Genomic DNA, 21,857 nt, shown 5'->3' with positions numbered 1-21,857 from the left:
CCAACAATACCACGAAGCTTCACCACAATGGACTATGGCTCCATGGTGACCTCAACCGTCTAGGGTGCTCAAACACCCAAGAGTAACAAGACCTGCTAGGGAAGAGTGGGGGAATCGAAAATCCCTTGGTGGAAGTGTAGATCGGGGCCTTCTCAACCACTCCCAAGCAAATCAACAAGTTTGATTGGCTAGAGAGATAGATCGGGTGAAAATGGAGCTTGAGAGGGAAGAGGTAGGTCAACAGGGAAGAAGGGGATCCCCTTTTATAGTGGGGGCAACAATCCAACCGTTGCCCCACCAACCAGCCCCGCAGAGGGCTGTAGTACCGCTTGGGTGCGGTACTACCGCTGAGCCAGCGGTACTACTGCTCCAGCTAGCGGTACTGCCGTGTAGAGGAGAGCAGCAGGGACCTGAACCCAGAGCGGTACTACCGCGGTGGTGAGGGCGGTACTACCGCTGCAAAACGGTACTACCGCCTCTACTGCCGCAACTAGTGCCGCAAAACCCGACACGAGAAAAAGAGCTCTCGAGTCGAGGCGGTAGGAGCCAGACAGGCCAGCGGTAGTACAACTGCGGAGTCACATGCGGTACTACCTGATAGAGGCAAAGGTTTCCGATGTTCCGGTGAGATGGTGGCTATCATTTTCTGTGGGAGTCGACCTTGACGATCTGACTACGAACGTGCGAGACGTCGCGCCTTAGCAATCGCTAAACCAACTTCCGAGGGTTATTGACCACGCCGGAGCACGATCAACCTGACCACGAGGGTCTGTTTCCTGCGAGCAAATGAAGAACAAGCAAGAAACTGAGATTGCAATTTGGATATTGCGAATATAAGATGAAAGCTTTATTGATCAAGGTGGGGTTCTGCGACATCTTGGTCTGGTCGTTGGACACAAACGAAGTACGCGAAGTTGCAGCTATGGTGAACTTTTAATCTAAACAAAACCCAAAGCCTAAACGATGCCCTAAGGACTGTATATATGGAGGAGAGAGGGGGAATTTCGTGGCCCTTGGTGGAGGGGTCCGAAACCAACCCTAACTCTTGTTTCCCCACACATACGGACTCTAAAAACAGCCTATACTTTAAGTACTTCGAAAATACATGGGCCTGGCCCAATAATAAGGTGACACAGCACCTAAAATAGCCTCGGGACGAAATTTATGAAGTGGCATCTTGTATATTTCGTCCCATGCTTCATGCACTCATTATGGTGGCTTTAGAGTCCTGGAATCATCACTTGTAACTCTGTTCTTGTTCCCCTTGCGCGTGCCATCATCTCCATGCTTGAACTTGCTCCAAGGTTCATCTTTCTTGTCCAAGCTAGGCCCTTCATTTGTAAGCAAAACAAATATATCCAATTTAGGCAGCATCATATTCTCATGAACATTAGAATCATTACCAAGAAACGAAAGTACCTGGTAATTCAATTGGCGTGCGCGAGCTCTAGTAATCGGTCCAGTGTGTATAGCAGCAGGGGCTGTGGGTGTAATAATGGTATTGATGTCCTCATCATCCTCCCATTCTTGAAATGAAGTCGTCCTCGATGAAAGTTCATCGTCCTCACCCAAATAAGGCTTCAAATCTGCAATGTTAAAAGTGGGACTAACCCCAAAATCTGCAGGCAGCTCAAGTTTATATGCATTATCATTTATTTTCTCTAACACCTTAAAATGACCATCAACACGTGGCATTAGCTTTGATTTGCGCAAATTAGGAAATCTATCCTTACGCAAATGTAACCAAACAAGATCTCTAGGTGCAAACACAACATGTTTTCTACCCTTATCTCCAGCAAGTTTATATTTAGCATTCATACGCTCAATGTTTTCCTTAGTTAACTCATGCATTTGTAAAATAAATTCAGCATGTTCTTTAGCATCAAAATTAACCTTCTCCGAAGATGGAAGAGGCAACAAATCAATAGGTGCACGAGGTAGGAAACCATACACAATTTCAAAAGGGCACATCTTAGTAGTAGAATGCAATGAACGATTATAAGCAAATTCAATATGAGGCAAGCATTCTTCCCGCATTTTCTTGTTATTCTTCAAAACAGCCCTAAGCATAGTAGACAATGTTCTATTGACTACTTCAGTTTGTCCATCAGTTTGGGGGTGACAAGTAGTACTAAAAAGTAGCTTAGTCCCCAACTTAGCCCATAAACATCTCCAAAAGTGGCTAAGAAATTTAGTATCACGATCTGAAACAATAGTATTTGGCACACCATGTAAGCGAATAATTTCACGAAAGAACAAATCAGCAACATTAACAGCATCATCGCTTTTATGACATGGTATAAAGTGTGCCATTTTCGAGAACCTATCCACGACAACAAATATGCTATCCCTCCCCTTGTTTGTTTGAGGTAAACCTAAAACAAAGTCCATAGATATATCCTCCCATGGAACACTAGGTACAGGCAAAGGCATATATAAACCATGAGGATTGAGTCGTGACTTAGCTCTTTGACATGTAGTGCAGCGAGCAACAAAACGCTCAACATCCCGTCTCATCTTTGGCCAAAAGAAATGTGTAGCAAGTATATCCTCCATCTTCTTGACGCCAAAGTGTCCCATTAATCCTCCTCCATGCGCCTCCTGCAACAACAAAAGACGAACGGAGCTAGCTGGAATGCATAGCTTGTTAGCACAAAACACAAATCCATCGTTAAGAACGAACTTGTTCCAAGTTCTCCCTTCCTTACAATTCTGCAATACATCTTTAAATTCAGCATCATGAACATATTGATCTTTGATGGTCTCCAAACCAAATATTTTAAAGTCAAGTTGTGAAAGCATAGTATAACGACGAGACAAGGCATCATCAATAACATTTTCTTTACCCTTCTTGTGTTTAATGACATAAGGGAAAGTCTCAATGAATTCAACCCATTTAGCATGTCTACGGTTCAGTTTTGCTTGACTTTTAATGTGTTCCAAAGATTCATGATCAGAATGTATAACAAATTCCTTGGGCCATAAATAATGTTGCCATGTTTCTAAGGTCCGAACAAGAGCATATAATTCTTTATCATAAGTAGAATAGTTCAGACTAGGCCCACTCAATTTTTCAGAAAAGTATGCAACAGGTTTTCCATCTTGTAATAACACACCTCCTAATCCAATTCCACTAGCATCACATTCAAGCTCAAAAGTCTTATTGAAATTAGGAAGTTGGAGTAAAGGAGCATGTGTCAACTTATCTTTCAATACCGTGAAGGCTTCTTCCTGTGCGGTACCCCAAACAAAAGGCACATCCTTCTTTGTAAGCTCGTTGAGAGGTGCAGCAATGGTGCTGAAATCTCTCACAAAACGCCTATAGAAACCAGCGAGGCCAAGGAAACTCCTCACCTGTGTGACCGTTTTGGGCTGCGGCCAACTCTCAATAGCTTCAATCTTGGCTTTATCAACTTTAATTCCCTGTGGAGTAACAACATAGCCAAGAAAAGATACTCGGTCAGTGCAAAAGGTGCACTTTCCAAGGTTACCAAACAAACGTGCATCACGTAGAGCAATAAAAACAGCACGTAAATGTTCCAAATGTTCCTCCAAAGATTTGCTATAAATCAATATGTCATCAAAGTAAACTACCACAAATCGTCCAATGAAAGCACGTAAAACTTCGTTATTAACCTCATGAAAGTACTAGGTGCATTAGTTAACCCAAAAGGCATGACTAACCACTCATATAATCCAAACTTAGTTTTAAATTCTGTTTTCCATTCATCTCCCAATTTCATACGATTTTGATGGTATCCACTACGCAAATCAACTTTGGAGAATATTGTAGAGCCACTCAATTCATCAAGCATATCATCTAGCCTAGGAATAGGATGACGATAACGAATAGTAATATTATTAATGCCTCTAAAATCAACGCACATACGCGACGTACGATCCTTTTTCGGCACTAAAATGATAGGAACATCACAAGGACTAAGGGATTCACGTATATAACCTTTGTCGAGCAGTTCTTGTACTTGACGCATAATCTCCTTCGTCTCCTCTGGATTGGTACGGTATGGTGCACGGTTGGGTAATGATGCACCGGGAATTAAGTCAATTTGATGCTCAATCCCTCGAATAGGTGGTAATCCCGGTGGCACGTCTTGTGGAAAGACGTCAGCGAACTCCTGCAAAATGTTAGTGACAGCAGGAGGCAAAGAGGAAGGCACGTCCTCGAATGAAAATAATGCCTCTTTGCACACAAAAGCATAGCAAACAGATTTGCTAAAATCTAGATCATCAATATCAGATTTGGTGGCAAGTAAACATGCACTTTTCAATTTAATTTCAGAAGCAACACTAGATTGTTTATTATTATTAGGCTGCACTTGTTGCTCAAATTCTTTTGCCACAATCTGATTTTCACTCTTATTTTTCTCCTGCTTTGCTTTATTAGCTCTATTAGTATCATCTTTCAAAATGGAATCAGGAGTCATAGGAAGCAAAGTAATATTTTTATCCTTATGAACAAGAGTATACTGATTGTTTCTACCATGGTGAACAGAATTTTTATCAAATTGCCATGGTCTACCAAGTAATAAGGAACATGCTTGCATAGGTACCACATCACAATCAACATAATCAGCATATGTAGAGATACTAAAATGCACACGAACAGTACGTGTTACCTTAACCTTGCCGCTGTTGTTGAACCATTGGATGTAGTAAGGATGTGGATGTGGTCTTGTGGTGAGAGATAGCTTCTCCACCATCTCCATGCTAGCCAAGTTATTGCAGCTCCCTCCATCTATGATGACGCGAACAAAACGTTCCTTCACAACTCCCTTTGTATGGAACAAATTATGCCTCTGATTTTGCTTAGCTTGTGTAACCTGCACACTCAAAACACGTTGAGCAACTAAACATTCATACCTGTCAGCATCTTCAACAGCCATGTATTGCGTCTCATGATCAGAATCATCTCCACTGTGTTCTTCACGTGTAATAAGAGCCAAAGTCTCATACCCACCATCCTCAGTAGCAATCATCACACGCTGAGATTGACATTCTCTCGCAAAATGTCCTCTTCCCTTACAACAACGACAAATAATATCACTTGTGTGCCCTGTTGATGCCATGGAAGAAGAAGAGCTCTGCGCAGGTCCAGCAGGTGTGCTCTTGGCAGATAGTGGTGGTTGTGCCTGCTTTCTTGTATCACGGCTGGAGATGGCACCTGATGGAGGTGCTGGTGGAGTGGAAGTAGAGGATGCACGTGGTGTCCATGATGAAGATCGACCTGCAGAAAAGTTAGTTCGCGCCAATGCCTGTCGATCTTGCACTTCACGTTCAGCTTTACAAGCAAGATGGAATAAACGAGTGATATTATTATACTCCTTATACTCTAGGATGGTCTGAATCTTTCTATTTAATCCACCCATAAAACGTGCAAGCATAGCTTCATTCTCCTCAACAATACCACATCTAATCATGCCAGTTTGTAATTCCTGATAATATTCTTCTACAGAATTTTTCCTTGTCTTAAACGCTGCAATTTTTGAAGTAATTCATGTTGATAATATGGTGGAACCCAACGAGTACGCATAGCAGTTTTCAAAGCAGCCCAAGTAGCAGGAATAGGATATAATCTACAATGCTCAGACCACCAAACACATGCAAAACTAGTGAATGCACAAACAACAGCAGGAACACGTCTCTCCTCGGGATATTGTAAACATGTAAATCGTTGTTCAGTTTCTAACTCCCAAGTAAGATATATATCAGGTACATATCTACCCTCAAATGGTGGAATATTCAATTTTAGTTTAGGGAGATGGTCATGATCTCGTACCTGAGGGTGAGCCCTACCATTGCCATTATTTGCATGTGGACGACCTGGTGGTTGCTATGCTGGTGGTGGCACGTAGTTCTGATTTTGATCAACCTCATCCTCGTAATCGCCGGCAAAATCATCCTCCGCATCAGCAGCAGGAGCCACAGAAGTATCAACAACAGCACCAATAGTTTGGCCAGGTGCAAGAGGGAGACGGCTTGCTCGGCGGAGGGCTGTTTCACGATGTGTAGGTAGTCGTTGTTGTTGTTGTTGTTGTAGAGGTGCGTTAGGTGCAGCCGGTGGTGGTGTGGAAGACGCGCGAGCAATTCATTAAACCTGTTATCGAGCTTTGTTTCGAACGTCTTCTCCATGTCATCTATCTTCTCCATGGCCTCTTCAAATCTGTTTAGCACATCTTGCACCTGTCCACTCATCATTTGCTGAAATTTATCATGCAACTCCTTATTCGTCATGTTCTCCCAGTCAGTCTCGTCGGTTTGTGATCCTGCCATGGTTAGCAATAATAGAAACACAAAAGAATATGATCCTACAGAATACTAACAAGAGGTGGTGGTGGTGTCACAAATCCGTCAGGCCAATCTCAAATTCTTACCAATTCTTACCCAGCAGCAGGCGGTGATCGGCAACCGTCGTAGTCAAAACTCTCAAAGCTTGGATAGAGCGATTACCAGGGAGAGTCAAACACACGACGTAGATGTATGTGGAGCTGGGAAGGCTTATAATATGGTAGCAAAAAGGGTCAGCAATAATTAATTCGGAGATGCAAAGTTGAATAAACGCTCAACGACGGTACTGTGCTGGTCCTAGGCTAGACCGTGCTAGAGACGCGAGCCTAGAACACTAACAAAATCACGACGCTGCACGTAAACAATGGAGGAGCACACTCTGAATTTTTTTTCTCTTTTTTTCACTTTTTTTTGCACTTTTTTTCCTCTTTTTTTTGCTCCGCAACAATTTTTTTTCGAAAAAGTCTACAAATGGTCTAAAAACTGCCTAGCCAGAATTTTCCAGACTTAGTTTTTATTTTTGAGTTTGGAACTATTTTTCTTCTGCGGGCAGCACGGAATCTCAGGAGTCCTACTCTCTCATGACTCGGAGTATGGCGTGATCTAGAACTCGAAAACAAAGCAACAAATACTGGACACGGACTAGGACTGGTGGCGGAGATGAATCTGGTGGAACTCGGACTGTGGTGGTATATCTGGACTCGGATTGGTGGTAGTATATGGCGATGGTATATCTGGACTCGGATTGGTGGTGGTATATGGAGATGGTATATGTGGACTCGGATTGGTGGTTGTATATGGCAGCGGCGATGTATATGGTGGGGTGGTGGTATATGGTAATGATGATGACGATGGTGCGGCGGCGGCGTGACAACCTGTGAACAGAACTCTAAAGGACTAGACGCTAAGACCAGCAACTTGACACGACGATGCAACCGCTAATTCAACAAAGCAAATACAGAAAAGATTATGCAAAGGCTCAGATTGGTTCGGATAGGATGAACTAACCCTAATTTTTTTGGCTTTTTAGTGGACTGTAGGTATGAAGAACAGACTCGAACTAATCTACGAAAAACTGTAAAATCTCACCGAGCAACCTGAAAACCTGATACCACTTGATAGAGGCAAAGGTGTCCCGATGTTCCGGTGAGATGGTGGCTATCGTTTTCTGTGGGAGTCGACCTTGACGATCCGACTACGAACATGCGAGACGTCGCGCCTTAGCAATCGCTAAACCAACTTCCGAGGGTTATTGACCACGCCGGAGCACGATCAACCTGACCATGAGGGTATGTTTCCTGCGAGCAAACGAAGAACAAGCAAGAAACTAAGATTGCAATCTGGATATTGCGAATATAAGATGAAAGCTTTATTGATCAAGGTGGGGTTCTGTGACATCATGGTCTGGTCGTTGGACACAAATGAAGTACACAAAGTTGCAGCTATGGTGAACTTTTAATCTAAACAAAACCCAAAGCCTAAACGATGCCCTAAGGGTTGTATATATGGAGGAGAGAGGGGGAATTTCGTGGCCCTTGGTGGAGGGGTCCGAAACCAACCGTAACTCTTGTTTCCCCACATATACGGACTCTAAAAACAGCCTATACTTAAGTACTTCGAAAATACATGGGCCTGGCCCAATAATAAGGTGACGCAACACCTAAAATAGCCTCGGGACGAAATTTATGAAGTGGCATCTTGTATATTTTGTCCCATGCTTCATGCACTCATTATGGTGGCTTCAGAGTCCTGGAATCATCACTTGTAACTCCGTTCTTGTTCTCCTTGCGCGTGCCATCATCTCCATGCTTGAACTTGCTCCAAGGTTCATCTTTCTTGTCCAAGCTAGGCCCTTAATTTGTAAGCAAAACAAATGTATCCAATTTAGGCAGCATCATATTCTCATGAACATTAGAATCGTTACCAAGAAACGAAAGTACCTGATAATTCAATTGGCGTGCGTGAGCTCTAGTAATCGGTCCAGTGTGTATAGCAGCAGGGGCTGTGGGTGTAACAATGGTATTGATGTCCTCATCACTACCGCTGCGGAGCGGTACTGCCGCTTGTGACTCCTCAGCGGTACTACCGCTGGGACCCAGACAAGAGAGAGAAGATCTCTTCGTCGAAGCTGAAGTCGAGGCGATAGGACCAGGCAGGCTAGCGGTAGTACTGCTGCGGAGTCACCGGCGGTACTACCGCTGCGGAGCGGTACTGCCGCTTGTGACCCCTCAGCGGTACTACCGCTGGGTTGCACGGTACTACCACTGGGACCCAGACAAGACACAAGAGAGAAAAGATCTCTCCATCGAAGCGGAAGAGCTCTGAGGGTGAGAAGCGGATGTGTACGTGTTGATTCCACCCAAGCAATACCCCAGCAGATCTCCTCTTGATAGTACGGTGCCCTCTACGCAACTAGTCCACCGAAAGAGAAACGAAAGAGCTACACCGTCTTGAATGACACTTCGAGGGGAAGAAATCGTCTCGTGCCAAGGATGAACCTCTGAAATATTCAAAGCACACGATTAGTCCGCAAACACGTTGTCATCAATCACCAAAACCACATCGAGAGAGATATGCCTCAACAATAAGCAACGGTGTGGTGAGCAAATTACAGTAGTGGTTAAATTGCATTATATATGAGTATGAATATTAATGACATAATTAGCATAAGAGTGTCACATGCGTAAATCTAGAGACCGTTATCCGATTGCATCTATAGCTATTACTCCACTCCAAGGCCACTATTCAGCATGCATCTAAACTGGCGAGAAAATTGTGGCCAGGTCAAAATCGGCAAGCCGCTAGAGAGAGACTCTCACCCACGTGTCGAACGCAATGTCAAGGTTTCTCCCCTCCTTGGTCACCCAGATGAACGGCCGGTCGGAGCCTCCAGGCCGATGGTGAGCTCAATGATCTGCCACGGTAACAAATAGGCGAGCACATATCATGGAGGCCTCACATTGAGCCAAGAGATGATCCAGCCTGCGTCCATGGCCGGGCGATGGCCTCTCACACCTTTCGGTCGAGCCGAGCACGTCTGTATAGCCCTTCATGAACATGCCTTTCAAGGCGACCCACAAAATGATGCAATAGGTCGTGACAGCTTCAAAACCGGGCAATGGGCAACGCTGTGCTACAATTCTAGTAGCCAAGCCAATTGTTGGAACTGCTACAATATGGAAGCATGCATAGTTTGGTCCACGGCCCATCGGCTTCAAGAAATACTCCCTCCTTAATAATCTAAACGCTCTTATATTAGTTTACAGAAGGAGTACTTTACTTCTTGCACAAATAAGAATGATGTGTCCATTGTTCAATTACGCTTCTCGAAGCTCGCATTTTCTTTGTTCCCCTGATTGTGAAGTTCATTCATAGCAATATGAAAATCGTCCGATGAATCCATTTCGCTGGGACCGATCGACTTGAGGTGGAACAGGGGATCTAAAATTCCTTGCAAATATAAGTAGTTTATCTCGGCCGCAACTTGGTGGCGTAGGTAGGCAAAAGATTCAGGAGAAAATCTGAGGGGAACAACAACTATTTTTGTCTCAAATCTAAGCCTTCTAAAAAATATTCTTCACAATATATCAAAGCCGGGGGCGCCATTGAACAGCTCTAGGAGAATGCATGCGTTCTGATATCACTACGCACAACTCCTATAGCTACTGACCCTACGCTTCACACACCCTGCCTTGTACTATCACTGAAGAGCTCGGCTGCTGCCTGTGTACTACAAAATCTTGAGGACTGCCTAACGACATCATCGGCCGACATTTCGCGACGATCGCCAATCCAGCCTCGGTCCGAGTCCTTATTTGACTGAACACGCTAAAATCCATCACTTAACAGCTGCAGACTTCGATCCAGCCTTGGTCGGGGTCCCAGTCGGGCAACGGCAGGCCGGTGCATGCCAATTCCCTGATCCTGCCGACCGGGCTATTCGACGACATGTCGTCGTCGTCGGGCTCAAAGTCTGACTCCCAAAGTGCGGCGTCCAGCGTGCTCGTGGGAGACTCCCACGTCCGCTTCTTCACCGCCTCCTCCTCTTTCTTGATTGGCGTTGCCAGTGCCACGAATGGGTGCTCTAGGAGCTGCGCCGCCATGTCACGGTCAGAGGCGCGCCTCCGCAAGCACCGGCCCAGGAAGTCCTTAGCCTCCGGCGAGAGCCACTGTGGCACCTCTGGTACGGCGTCGGTGAACCCGATTCGGTGCAGCACGGCGAGCACGTTATCATCGGCGTCACCCCACGGGACGCGACCGCCCGTGGCCATCTCGAGGACGGTGCACCCCAGCGCCCACACGTCCGCCGGGGGACCCTGCTCCTCCCCGCGCGCCACCTCGGGCGCCATGAACGTCGGCGTGCCGCCGAACGGCCGCTTTGTATGACCCGCCGCCCTCGCGCAGCCAAAGTCGGCGAGCTTGGCCCGCCCGTCGGCGCCGACCACCACGTTCCTTCCCTTGACGTCCCCGTGCACCATGAGCCTCTCGTGGAGGTAATCCAGCCCCCTTAGCACGTCCGCCGCGTAAGCCCTTACGGCTTCTTCCTCGAGCCCGCGCCGCTGGTGACAACCTCCACCGTTCCTTGCCGCCGCCGCCACGTCGGCGAGTGATCCGCCGGGCGCGAACTCCAGCAGCAGGTGATCCAGCGCCCCGATCGAGCGGAACCCTAGGCACTTGACGACGTGCGGGGAGGATAGGCCGGACATGATGCCCCATTCGCGGCGCAGCTGCGCGGCATCCCCGGCAGCCGCCGACTTCACGACGAAGAGCTCCCCGGAGGCCGCGTCTTCCGCGAGAGATACAGCAGCACCAGACGCGCCCTGGCAGAGCGGGCGGAGCAGCGTCCAGCCGCTGCTCCCGTTGATCGGTGCAGCCATTGCTAGCTTTCTCCCGGCGTCGGCGGTGTGGTTCATGTTTGTGTGTCGGGAATGCCACCCAGTGGTACGTCGATGGGTCTGGTGCGGAAGGTATTCATAGCGGGAGGCTGGCATGCTGGCAGGCAGGCAATCTGCATGCAGTGTCAAAGGGGCCAGAGTAGGTAGCGCGTGGCGATAGCTCATTGACATGTGGGCCAGTATGGCCGGTTGGGAAGTTAGCAACGTGGAGCTTATTTAGGAAGGGAACACATGTTTTAGCCAGTTTTTTCCTTCCATATATGCATGTTGTGCAGGCAGGGAAAACTAGCGGCTAAATGGAAGGCGTGTTTTATTTTCGAGTTTAATAGGAATCAAACGTGCCAAATGTGCAGAACTGTTAGAGTTTTGGTTAGTCATCCACCTGTTGAGTCTATATACGGTGAAAGTAGAAGGGAGAAACAACGAGGACACAAGATGTCGACCACATTATTCCTCCTTTCAATGGACGACGGGATAATGAACACCAGCGGAATAGTACCGACTAGCGAGCGTTGCCGGTCACTTTGCATCCTGAGAGCATCTTCAACAGCTGCCCAACACGTGACGCGTTAAAAATAAGTTTGCAGCGCGTCGATCGCCTGCTTTGGCGTGGCGGGGAGCGCTGACTCTAGCGGTCGCGATAAATTTAGCACGCACGTAACTCCAGCAGGCGCGCTAAAATGCAGCGCGCACGCTCTCGCACGAACACTCTGGACTAGATTGCATAGATATTTTTTAGATAATAGTAATAATGTATGTGCAATACATGTTTATATTAGGTAAAATATTAGTTTCATGTTATCCTCAAAAAAAAAAATTAGTTTCATGTTATATTATGTAAGATATATCTGTTGACGTTGATATTTGGTAAGATATCAATTATTTTTTCGCAGGAATGATAGGATATTAATTACATGGCAGATTTAAGGGATAGCGTTGAGCCAAAACCTGTTTATAACCAATGAAAGTGATGGATAATTAGAGCGTTAAACGTGTTTGATGCTCAACATTGGAGCGATTTGAACCGCTAGATAACATGATTTGACGGCCGAGATGGTTTGGATCTGTCCATTTGGATCTTTTTATATTGGTTTGGATATAGATAAAATAAACGATACATAGTTCATCATAGTATAGATAAAATTGTACATAGATTTTTACATAATTCATAGCATAGATAGATAAAACTACGGTGCAACTACATAAAAACTACAGTGCAACTACATAAAAACTATGGTGCAACTACAACCTACTCCGAGTCGCCCTCCTCATCATCATCCTCGCTAGTGTTGTCCGAGGTACCGAGTCAAATGTCCTCCCAACGAGAATCATCATCCTCAAAGAACGACTCCCCACCTGCTTCGATGATATCGCACTGTGATATGGCCAGTGCCTTCCGCCGACGCCTGTCCGCCCGCTCCGCGCGGCGCCTTGCCGTCCTCTCCGCCCAGTAGGGGCACTCGTTGGCGACGTCTTCCGGGTGGCGCCGGTGTCACTCCGCCATGCTCCGCACGATCCTGGTCCGTGATAAGACGAGGCGGAGGGGCGACGGCCTGCGCCTGCTCGCGCGTGTAGACGTCGTGAAAGTTCATCTGCGCCGGAGGCCTCTCAAGGCGCCACACCGCCGCGTCGTATGTGCGGGCGGCCTCGTGCGCGGATCTCGAACGTGCCGAGGCCAAGCCGGACGTCACCGGACCGAATCTCGGTGTAGTACGTGCCACCAGGGCGCTCGCGGAGCAGCAGAGCAAGCGGCAGAGGGAGCGGGCAGAACGCGCGTGGCAGTGTGAAGACCGCGTGGTAAGCGCCGTAATTTATAGGCGCGCCAAAAACGGTGCATCAAATCTAGCACGCGAGCTACATCCTTTCCCCCCGCGCTAGATTCCCTCCTCCGCTGAAGCATGTAAAAACGTCCCGCGCGCTAAAGTGACATTTTACCCCGCGTGTCTTTTGACACCGCTGTTGGAGATGCTTTGATGAAACGGCCAAAGAAGCTTCTATCCGCGCATGCGTCATCACAGAAGAACGCCTGGCACAAACGCCAGCTACTTCGGTGCTTCCCGGTGTCCACCAGAGCCCGGCACCGAAGCGGCGAAGCCGTGGCTAGCTCCTGTTCCGCCAGCGGGCGGCCAATTCCATCCGCGCGCCAATGCTGCACGTCGCCGTCGCAACGAAAAGCTCTCCGCGTTTGCCGCCAAGGTTCTTGTCCACTCGTGGTTCTTGCCAAGGCCTGCACTGCACCTCGAGATGCTTCTTGGCTTCTCTCTCCACATGTCACCATTAACCTCGGACGGGCGACGGGTACATATACGGCATGTCTGGCTGAGCAGCTGTGGCACAGCCGGCAGCCCAATGGACATGGACATGGCGCCGCCGCTACACTTCGTGCTGGTGCCGCTCCTTGCGCAGGGCCACGTGATCCCCACGGTGGACCTGGCGCGCCTCATCGCCGGGCGCGGCGGCACGCGCGTCACCGTTGTCCTGACGCCCGTCAACGCCGCGCGCAACGGAGCCGCCCTGGAGCACGCCCGCCGCGCGGGGCTCGCCGTCGACTCGCCGAGCTCGACTTCCCGTCGGCCGCGGCGGGCCTGCCAGAGGGCTGCGAGAGCCACGACATGGTCAGTGACCTGTCACATATCAAGCTTTTCTACGACGCCATGTGGCTGCTCGCGGGCCCGCTCGACGCGTACCTCCGCGCCCTGCCGCGGCGGCCTGACTGCCTGGTCGCCGACACCTGCAACCCGTGGACGGCGGACGTCGCTCGACGGCTCGGCATCCCACGGTTCGTGTTCCACGGTCCGTCCGCGTTCTTCCTCCTGGCGGCGCATAACCTGGCCAAGCACGGTGTGCGCGACCGCGCCTCCGGCGAGTTCGAGCCGTTCGAGGCGCCCAACTTCCCGGTGCGCACGGTCGTGAACAAGGCGATGTCGCTCGGGTTCTTCCAGTGGCCAGGGCTGGAGGCGCAACGGCGCGAGATGCTGGACGCCGAGGCCACCGCCGACGGCTTCGTCGTCAACACGTGCGCGGCCTTCGAAGGCGCGTTCGTCGAGGGCTACGCGGGGGCGCTCGACCGAAAGGTGTGGGCGGTCGGGCCACTCTTCCTCCTAGACTCCGACGTCGAGACGACGGCCGGGAGAGGCGATCGCGCGGCCATGGACACTGGCCGGATCAGCTCCTGGCTCGACGCGAAGCCTCCACGATCCGTACTCTACGTCAGCTTCGGCAGCATCGCCCGCTTGTTACCGCCGCAGGTCGCCGAGCTCGCCGCCGGGCTGGAGGCGTCGGAGAGGCCGTTCGTCTGGGTGGCCAAGGAGGGCGACGACCTGGACGCCGGATTCGACTCGCGGGTGGAGGGCCGCGGCCTGGTCATCCGTGGGTGGGCGCCGCAGATGAGCATCCTGTCGCACCCGGCGGTGGGCGGCTTCTTGACGCACTGTGGCTGGAACTCCACGCTCGAGTCTCTCTCCAATGGCGTGCCGCTTCTGACCTGGCCTCACTTTGCCGACCAGTTCCTCAACGAGAAGCTAGTCGTCGACGTGCTTGGCGCTGGTGTCCGTGTCGGTGTGAAGGTGCCGTCGACCCACGTATTCCTGGACCCTGAGACACCGGCAGTGCAGGTTTGGGCAGACGATGTCGTAAGGACGGTGGCCAAGCTGATGGACGACGGGGCGGCAGTGCGGGCAAAGGCAATGGAGCTCGCAGCGAAGGCAAGGGAGGCCATGGCAAAAGGCGGGTCCTCGGACAGAGACCTGGTGGGCATGATTCAGCAGCTCAGAAAGCTTGCGAGTAATGAGAAGGATGAAGTTGTGTCTACTACAAGTGTAGATAGGTCATAATTGATTGAGACTTAACGAAATCTCAATCAAGTGACATGATATTTAAGAAAGAAAAAAGAAAAGGCAGAAAAGAAATTTTGCATGTATCTCAAAGAACTTACTAATGTTGCATCGACTGAGACATAACCAAGGCTAAGTCGACTGACATCTAGCAAAATTCTTCTGATATGTCAGTTGTTGGGGGTATCTTGTTGAGGGCAGTCCTCCTGCATTGGCATCTAATAAATTGCATGATTTGTATGATATAAGTTGGACCCTTTTTTTGAAAAGCACTGCTACATGGACGACATTCATCAGACGATACATGCACGACATGCCTATCACACCATCCATAGACAAGTGTGAAACAACAACTAACGGCTGAATTAGCCATCCTCCCAGTGTCGTTCAGCAATGTATCTTCCGTGAAGTACTTCCGTTTTTTGAAACAAATTGCAGGACTAAATTGCAAAGAGCCAGTGATACAACACACCCCATAAGATCAAAAGATTACAAACAAGATCTTGAGAATCCGATTCACCACATCCACCAACACAAAATGCCGGCTGTGAAAGAACATATTTCAAATGTGATCGGTTATTGTTCGCGGACGTACCCAAACGCGTTGGCCATATTAGTAGGAACCAAAATAATGTTAGTCATTGCGCTTCTTTTGGTCGCGTGGAAGCAAGAAGTACAGTTTGGCTGTGGTCAAGCCCTGCAAATATACCCACACTTTGTACGGAGGGCTTTATTCTTTCTTGAGTAAGGAAAAATCCATTTTATACTCCGTAAAAAAACAAGTTAAACATTAGCATCCGGTAAGCAGTAAAATAGTAGCCGTGGTCAGCGGTAACATGATGACAGTGTGATCGAAAAGGAAAAGTAACACGATGACAGTAAACGATCGGGTGTGTTTGGTTCGGAAACGAAGTTGAAATGTCACTATTCCATTTCACTGTAATGGGTAGGTTATGTTCGTGTGTTTGGTTGAGATATTTGATGGAATGGAATGATTACGTTTCAACGTTTGGTTTGAGTGATGGAATAGAATGAATTCAGTTCAAAACATCTCCTATATAAAAGTGACGAGACTAGCTCTCATATGCATAGATATACAATAGGAAAACGATTGGGCGTGGTGCGCCGGCCGAACTTTGGGCCGGTCGCTTCCATGCGCGCTTCGCCCCAGCCACCCATCAAGCGACATGTAGACACGGGGGCCACCAAACGCTATCCTCTCTGCTTTCTTCAACCTCACGCGAATCTCGCCCCATAACGCATGCATCTCTCGCCTCCCCCGTTGCAGCACGCGAGCAGCTCGCCGTTGACCATGGATGTAGTTTGGAAGATCGAAGTCCCCGCCGGCCATGGTTGCAGCCCCGCTCGTGTCCCCCCCAACCCCCCACCTCCACCCCTTCTTCCTTGTCCCTCACTTCCTTTCTCCTCCTCCTCCTCAAAACACCGGGAGGACCGAGGTACCCGTGCTACAACCATGGCCATGGGGAGGAGCTGCAACCGCGGTACTGGGAGAGTTGCAAACGGCGTTTTCCCGTGCTACAACCATGGACACAAAAAGCTACATCCAGTAGATAAAAAAGCTTCAACCAGACAATAAAATACAGGAAAAGTTACAACCGTTTGACAAAAAGCTTCAACTCGCCGTTGAAAAAGTTTCAACCAGAGATTGACAAATCTTCCTCGACGACGGCCATGGCGTCTCTCTGTGATTTCACCCAGGCGCTGCTCAAAACGAAAAAAGTTACAATCATTTACAGAAAAGCTTCCACCGTAGAGGGGAAAAGCTTCAACCATTGAGAGAAAAGCTACAACCGTGTCAATTTTTTGCTACAACGACATCTGTTTTTTGCTGGACCAACAGATTTTGCTACATCCAGCATCGTTTTCTACAGCCGGCATCGTTTTTTGCTGGAACTAGTCAAGTGTCTAGCTTCCACCAAGAAAGAAAATGCTTCAACCGTTTGTGAAAAAGCTTCATCCAACTAAAGGAAAAGTTTCAAGAGTGGCATGAGGAAAAATCTTCCACCGCGGGAAAAAGCTTCAATGGTGAAAAAAGCTTCAAACATCAATGAAAAAGCTTCAACCGCCAGAAGAAAAAGCTTCAAGCGGTAATGACAAAAAAGTTTCAATCAGGGGAGCCGGGCGAACGACGATGGCGACGAGGACGGCGACCGGCGACCGGGAGCGGCAAGGAAGGCGACCGGGGGCGACGAGGACGACGATCGGGGGCGAGGACAACGACCGGGCGGCAACAAGGACGGAGATCGGCAATCGGGGGCAAGGACGGCGACCTGGCGGCAACAAGGAGCTGCAGATCTAACCCGAGATAGAAGAAGCCCGGGACGAATCGTTTTTTTTGCTGCATCCAGTGGCCACGCGGGCTCGCATCGAACTGCTAGGGCTGGACCGGCTGAAACTGTTCGGCCGGTGCGTCGGCGTCTAGCATCGCCCTATACAATATGACCAAGTATAAAATCTTTGTATTTTTGGAAACATAATATTGGTCGGACCCGTAGCATTCCGTTCGATGACTGAAACTAAACAGACCCTAACTGACGAGGTCTCGCTTTGGTTTTGACAGTTGCAGGTTCAGACGGGTCCTGACGAAGCTCAATTTCCCGTCGCCGCCTTCCATCTGTATCCGCCGTCGCCTCAACTCCCGGCGGCGGTCCGAGGTCAGAGATCTGGTAGCTTTATCCGACCGTCTACGACTCGGATTCTGAGGAGGTACGTGACCTTTTTCCCTTTCCCGATCGCAATCGGTTTAGGATCGAGTCCGATTTCAACTTAGTTAGAACCCCCGGCAGGCAGCCCTTTTATAACTGCCTATATAATTCAATTCAATCAACACAATCTTCGTCCTCTAGTCTGATACCTAGACTGCCTTGGCAGATTATATGACAGACAGATCCGTAGAGCGGATGATGAACCGGAGAATTGATAGCCCGGAGGAGGAGCAGATGATCGGAGGGGTGCGTAAGCGGCGGCAAGGGCAGGCGAGCTACTCTGAACGCACCGGCAAAAAGCTGGAGAAGCAGAAGCACCTCTACCTGCTGATCGATGACTGGAGCAAAGGCTTCACCCTTCATAAGATTGACAAGGACACTAACTACTCTGACCTCCGGGAGCCTGGCGTTCTCCGGTTAATCGCACCCGTGCCTCGTCGTTGCATGACCTTCGCTGCCATGGGCGGCAACATCTTCATCACCACTAACCCACGCCGTGGACAGACCTCCAGCCTCGTTTACGACACAGAGGCGCGAAAATATATAATAGAACACCTGCACCCAGGCCCTCCCTATCTAGCCATCCATTCTGCGCTTCGTGATTCGTGCAAACACATTTCTCTTTTTTGTTTCTCTCGCATAAAACATGTTTTGAAATTCAAACCTTTGCAGCGTGACAAAGCTTTCTATCTAGATTTATCCTAAATTCTAGATAGAAAGCTTTGTCACGCTGCAAAGGTTTGAATTGCAAAACATGTTTTATGCGAGAGAAAAAAAATTTAGATAAAAAGTTAGTTGTGTTGTACAGATCTTAAAACAATATTGGACAGTTAGGATATCAGGGCCCGGGTGCAGATGTTCTAAAAATTCACTCTTACGGAGACGGCCGGGCTGGCCGTCGGCCCTCCCCTCCCGGAACCACTGCTGTGTCACCATAGGTGTGTTGCCACCACCGATGCGCTGTATGCATTCCCATGTTTCGTCCAAAACACGCAGCAGGACTTCTTCCAGGCCATGTCGTTGGCACCAACGGACAACGACGATCCGTGGGCTCCAAGGCCGACCATGGACTGGCGCTGGCAGAGCGTGCCCTCGCCGTGGCCGTTCACCAAGGAAGTCATCGACTCATACGCCTTGCACCCAGATGGACGCACCATCTTCCTAACGGCGCACAGCAAGTACGACGGCCCAAGCCCGTGCCCGTCGGCCATGTCCACCTTCTCCTTCGACACCAAGGGCCAGCGGTGGAGGTCACATGGGGATTGGCCCTTGCCCTTCAGGGGCCAAGGCTACTTCGACAGCCAGCTCGATGCATGGGTTGGCCTCCAGAAGGATGGCACCATCTGCTCCTGCCAAGTTGCCTCCCGCACCAGCACAACCCAGTCGCAGCCGGACTGGAAGACGGTCAAGGAAAGGTTTTTCTCCAAGCCCCCTGACAGCAAGCGCCGACTGGCGGCGCCAATGGACGCCACTCTCACACATTTGGGCAACGCCCAGTTTTGCCTTTTGGAGTGTGCTACGCGAGGGAGTCGAGTACAAGGATGCTTTTGGCGACCGTGACGGCTGCATGCTCCGAATCACCACGTTTGGCCTCAAGTACAGCCATAAGGAGGAGCTGCAGACCATGAACCGCATCACTAACTCGTATATAGTGTCAAAGCATGCCCCGTTGTTTTCTCCCGTAGCCTTCTGGATGTAGAAGAAGCTGCTAGTAGCATACTCTGTCCCGTCCGTCCACTACTCTGTATCTAGATGTATATTATGACACTATGGGCCGAATGGAATCCTTTCAGTGAAAATCTATGTATCTGAACCTAATTGATTTCGGGCCACTGTCTAGGTCACTACACATATGGAAGATTCGAGTTTCGTTTCGAATTAAGATTTTCATGTGGTTCGTTCATAAAGGAGTCATATTAACCAAAGATAACTTGCTAAAAACAAGTTGGATCGGTAACTTCGGATGCTGTTTTTGTGATCACAATGAAACGATTAAACACCTATTTCTCGAGTGTCCACTTGCAAAACTATTATAGCGCACAATACATATAGCTTTTAACGTCCACCCCCAACGAGCATAAACACGTTATTTGATACATGGCCCAATGGAGTGAACATACATATAACGAAACATATTCAAATAGAGATATGAGCACTACTCTGGGCAATATGGAATACTAGAAATGATTTGATTTTTAATGAGACAAACTTCATGAATTTTTTGCAGATTATCTATAGAGCTACAACGTGGATCCGTATGTGGTCATTACTCACTCATGTGAACTCCAGGGGGCTTTTGATTATTGGGTGCAACCGTTGGGAGACGGTAGCACTGGATATCTTCAGCTGATTTGGACGACGAGCTGATAATAGGCTAGCTGTATAGGCATCGTAGCCTGCTCTGTATCGCCGGATGTGGCATCTTTTTTATGTTTTCTTTCGTTTTGCACTATGATTATGAGCCTCTTGTGGCCCCAAGACTCTATTACACTATTTTTAATAAGATGGCTGCATGCATCGATTGATGCAGAGGCCGGGTTTTTTTTTCACCTTTTCCAAAGAAAGAAACGACACTATGGGCCGAGTGATTATTTTTCTTATTAAGGGTGGACCTGATGTAAATTATGATTTCGGGCAATAAAATGTTTGCTTCTCTCTTGCCAATTGTGTGGAACCTGCTGAGCTATTTTCTATGTAGTTCTGGGAGATGATGCCTGTACTCATGAACTAAAAGATTTTGTGCGCTTTTGCTCATCACAATATATTGCTGTATCTTGTTGATAAATACATATGACGTGTTCTGTTCTCTCACCAAGCAATTTAAATATTTATTGCATTGTAAAAAAAGAATATGTTTACAAACTACTCCCTCCGTCTCATAATGTAAGACATTTTTTAACACTAATTATAATACGGATGGAGTAATTTATAAAAAGGACACCGAAGCGGATAGGGTCTGGAATGCCGGCAGGGAGATCAGATTGTGTATTTCTAGATAGTAAAAGTGAGGCTGCAGCTTCTAACTCCAAGCACAGTAAAGTTGTTTCCCGTGAAAATGTAGACTGAATGCTCCTGGAATTTACAGTATCCTTTCCTGAAGAAATCTCAAGTACTAGAGAGAGAAATAGGCCTACTGGCATGAAGCTTCACAGATCAGCTTGCTGAAGACCAGCGCATCTACAACATCTGTGAGTTCTTGTCAGTGATATGTTGATATTTTGTCTTAGTTTGGTACCTTATGTAGGTGATGATATTTGCCTTTAAATTTGCATGTTGTGTCTGGTGATGCTGTTTGATTCTTACTACCGCTTATGACCTAGTACTATTTACTGCACGTCTAATATTGTGCTTAATTCATATGAAAGCTGGATGTATTTGTTGCAAGTGCGACCTTGTTTTACTGAACCAGCTGAGCTGAACTAAGACTAAATAATTTCGATATTGCACTTCTAGTAGAAACAGAACTCTCTCAACTGGCACTCGTGGTACAAATGGAAGATTTGGAATTATTCAGGATGCCAAGAGTATTTAACCAAAAACTACCACAATTCACGGAACCGTGACGAAAAACTACCACTTTACGATTTTGTGCGAAAAACTATCGCTTTTTTCCTAAACTGTGGCAATAAACTACCAAGTCTGAAAAGAGCCCGATTTGGCTTTTTTAAACGCGTTTCTGACAGAGTTGGCCACACATAAGTGGGTTAAAAAAGCAATCGGGTCCCTTTTTAAAAAAAAAGCAATCCAGTCCTTCCTTGGGCGGCGGCGGGCACCCGACGGGTACGCGATGTCGGTGGAGCTCAGCGCGAGTGCCGGCTCCACGTGGCCGACCGACTCGGTGGTGCGGGTGGTGCTCTGGAGCGGCATCGTGGAGGTGTACGCGGGCGTGGTGCTCGCCTGCGCCGTCGTCGGCAACCACCCGCCGGGCCTCTGCCTCGCGCACCCGGACGTCTTCCGCAACCCGCATGGCGCCACCGTGCGCCCGCTCGAGCCGCTCTTCCCGGGCGTGCCTGGCCGCCACGCCCCTGGCCGTGCCCATGGGCTGCGTGCCTGGCCTTGCCGCCCTGGCCGCGCGCCCGTCACCGCGCCCCTAGCCG

At 48.7% G+C, this 21,857-nt stretch overlaps 1 protein-coding gene and 2 pseudogenes across 1 annotated transcript; 2 read left to right on the top strand and 1 right to left on the bottom strand.

The window, feature by feature from the left end:
- Positions 1-10,148: 10,148 nt before the first annotated feature.
- Positions 10,149-11,372, bottom strand: LOC119268858 (mitogen-activated protein kinase kinase kinase 18-like). The gene has a single exon (XM_037550602.1). The coding sequence runs from the start codon at positions 11,370-11,372 to the stop codon at positions 10,149-10,151; it is 1,224 nt and encodes a 407-aa protein (XP_037406499.1).
- A 2,184-nt stretch (positions 11,373-13,556) lies between these two features.
- LOC119268769 lies at positions 13,557-15,145 on the top strand (annotated as a pseudogene).
- Positions 15,146-17,958: 2,813 nt separating this feature from the next.
- LOC119351911 lies at positions 17,959-19,459 on the top strand (annotated as a pseudogene).
- The last annotated feature ends 2,398 nt before the right edge of the window (positions 19,460-21,857 follow it).

The sequence above is a fragment of the Triticum dicoccoides genome, chromosome 1A (assembly GCF_002162155.2).
Source record: "Triticum dicoccoides isolate Atlit2015 ecotype Zavitan chromosome 1A, WEW_v2.0, whole genome shotgun sequence".
NCBI classification, from domain to species: Eukaryota; Viridiplantae; Streptophyta; class Magnoliopsida; order Poales; family Poaceae; genus Triticum; species Triticum dicoccoides.
The sequence above is the reverse complement of the archived record's forward strand: the minus strand, read 5'-3'. Positions and strand labels throughout refer to the sequence as shown.

What these genes read in the sequence shown, in the direction of transcription:
- LOC119268858 (XM_037550602.1), bottom strand. Translation starts at nt 11,372, where the DNA reads ATGTCAATGAGCTATCGCCACGCGCTACCTACTCTGGCCCCTTTGACA.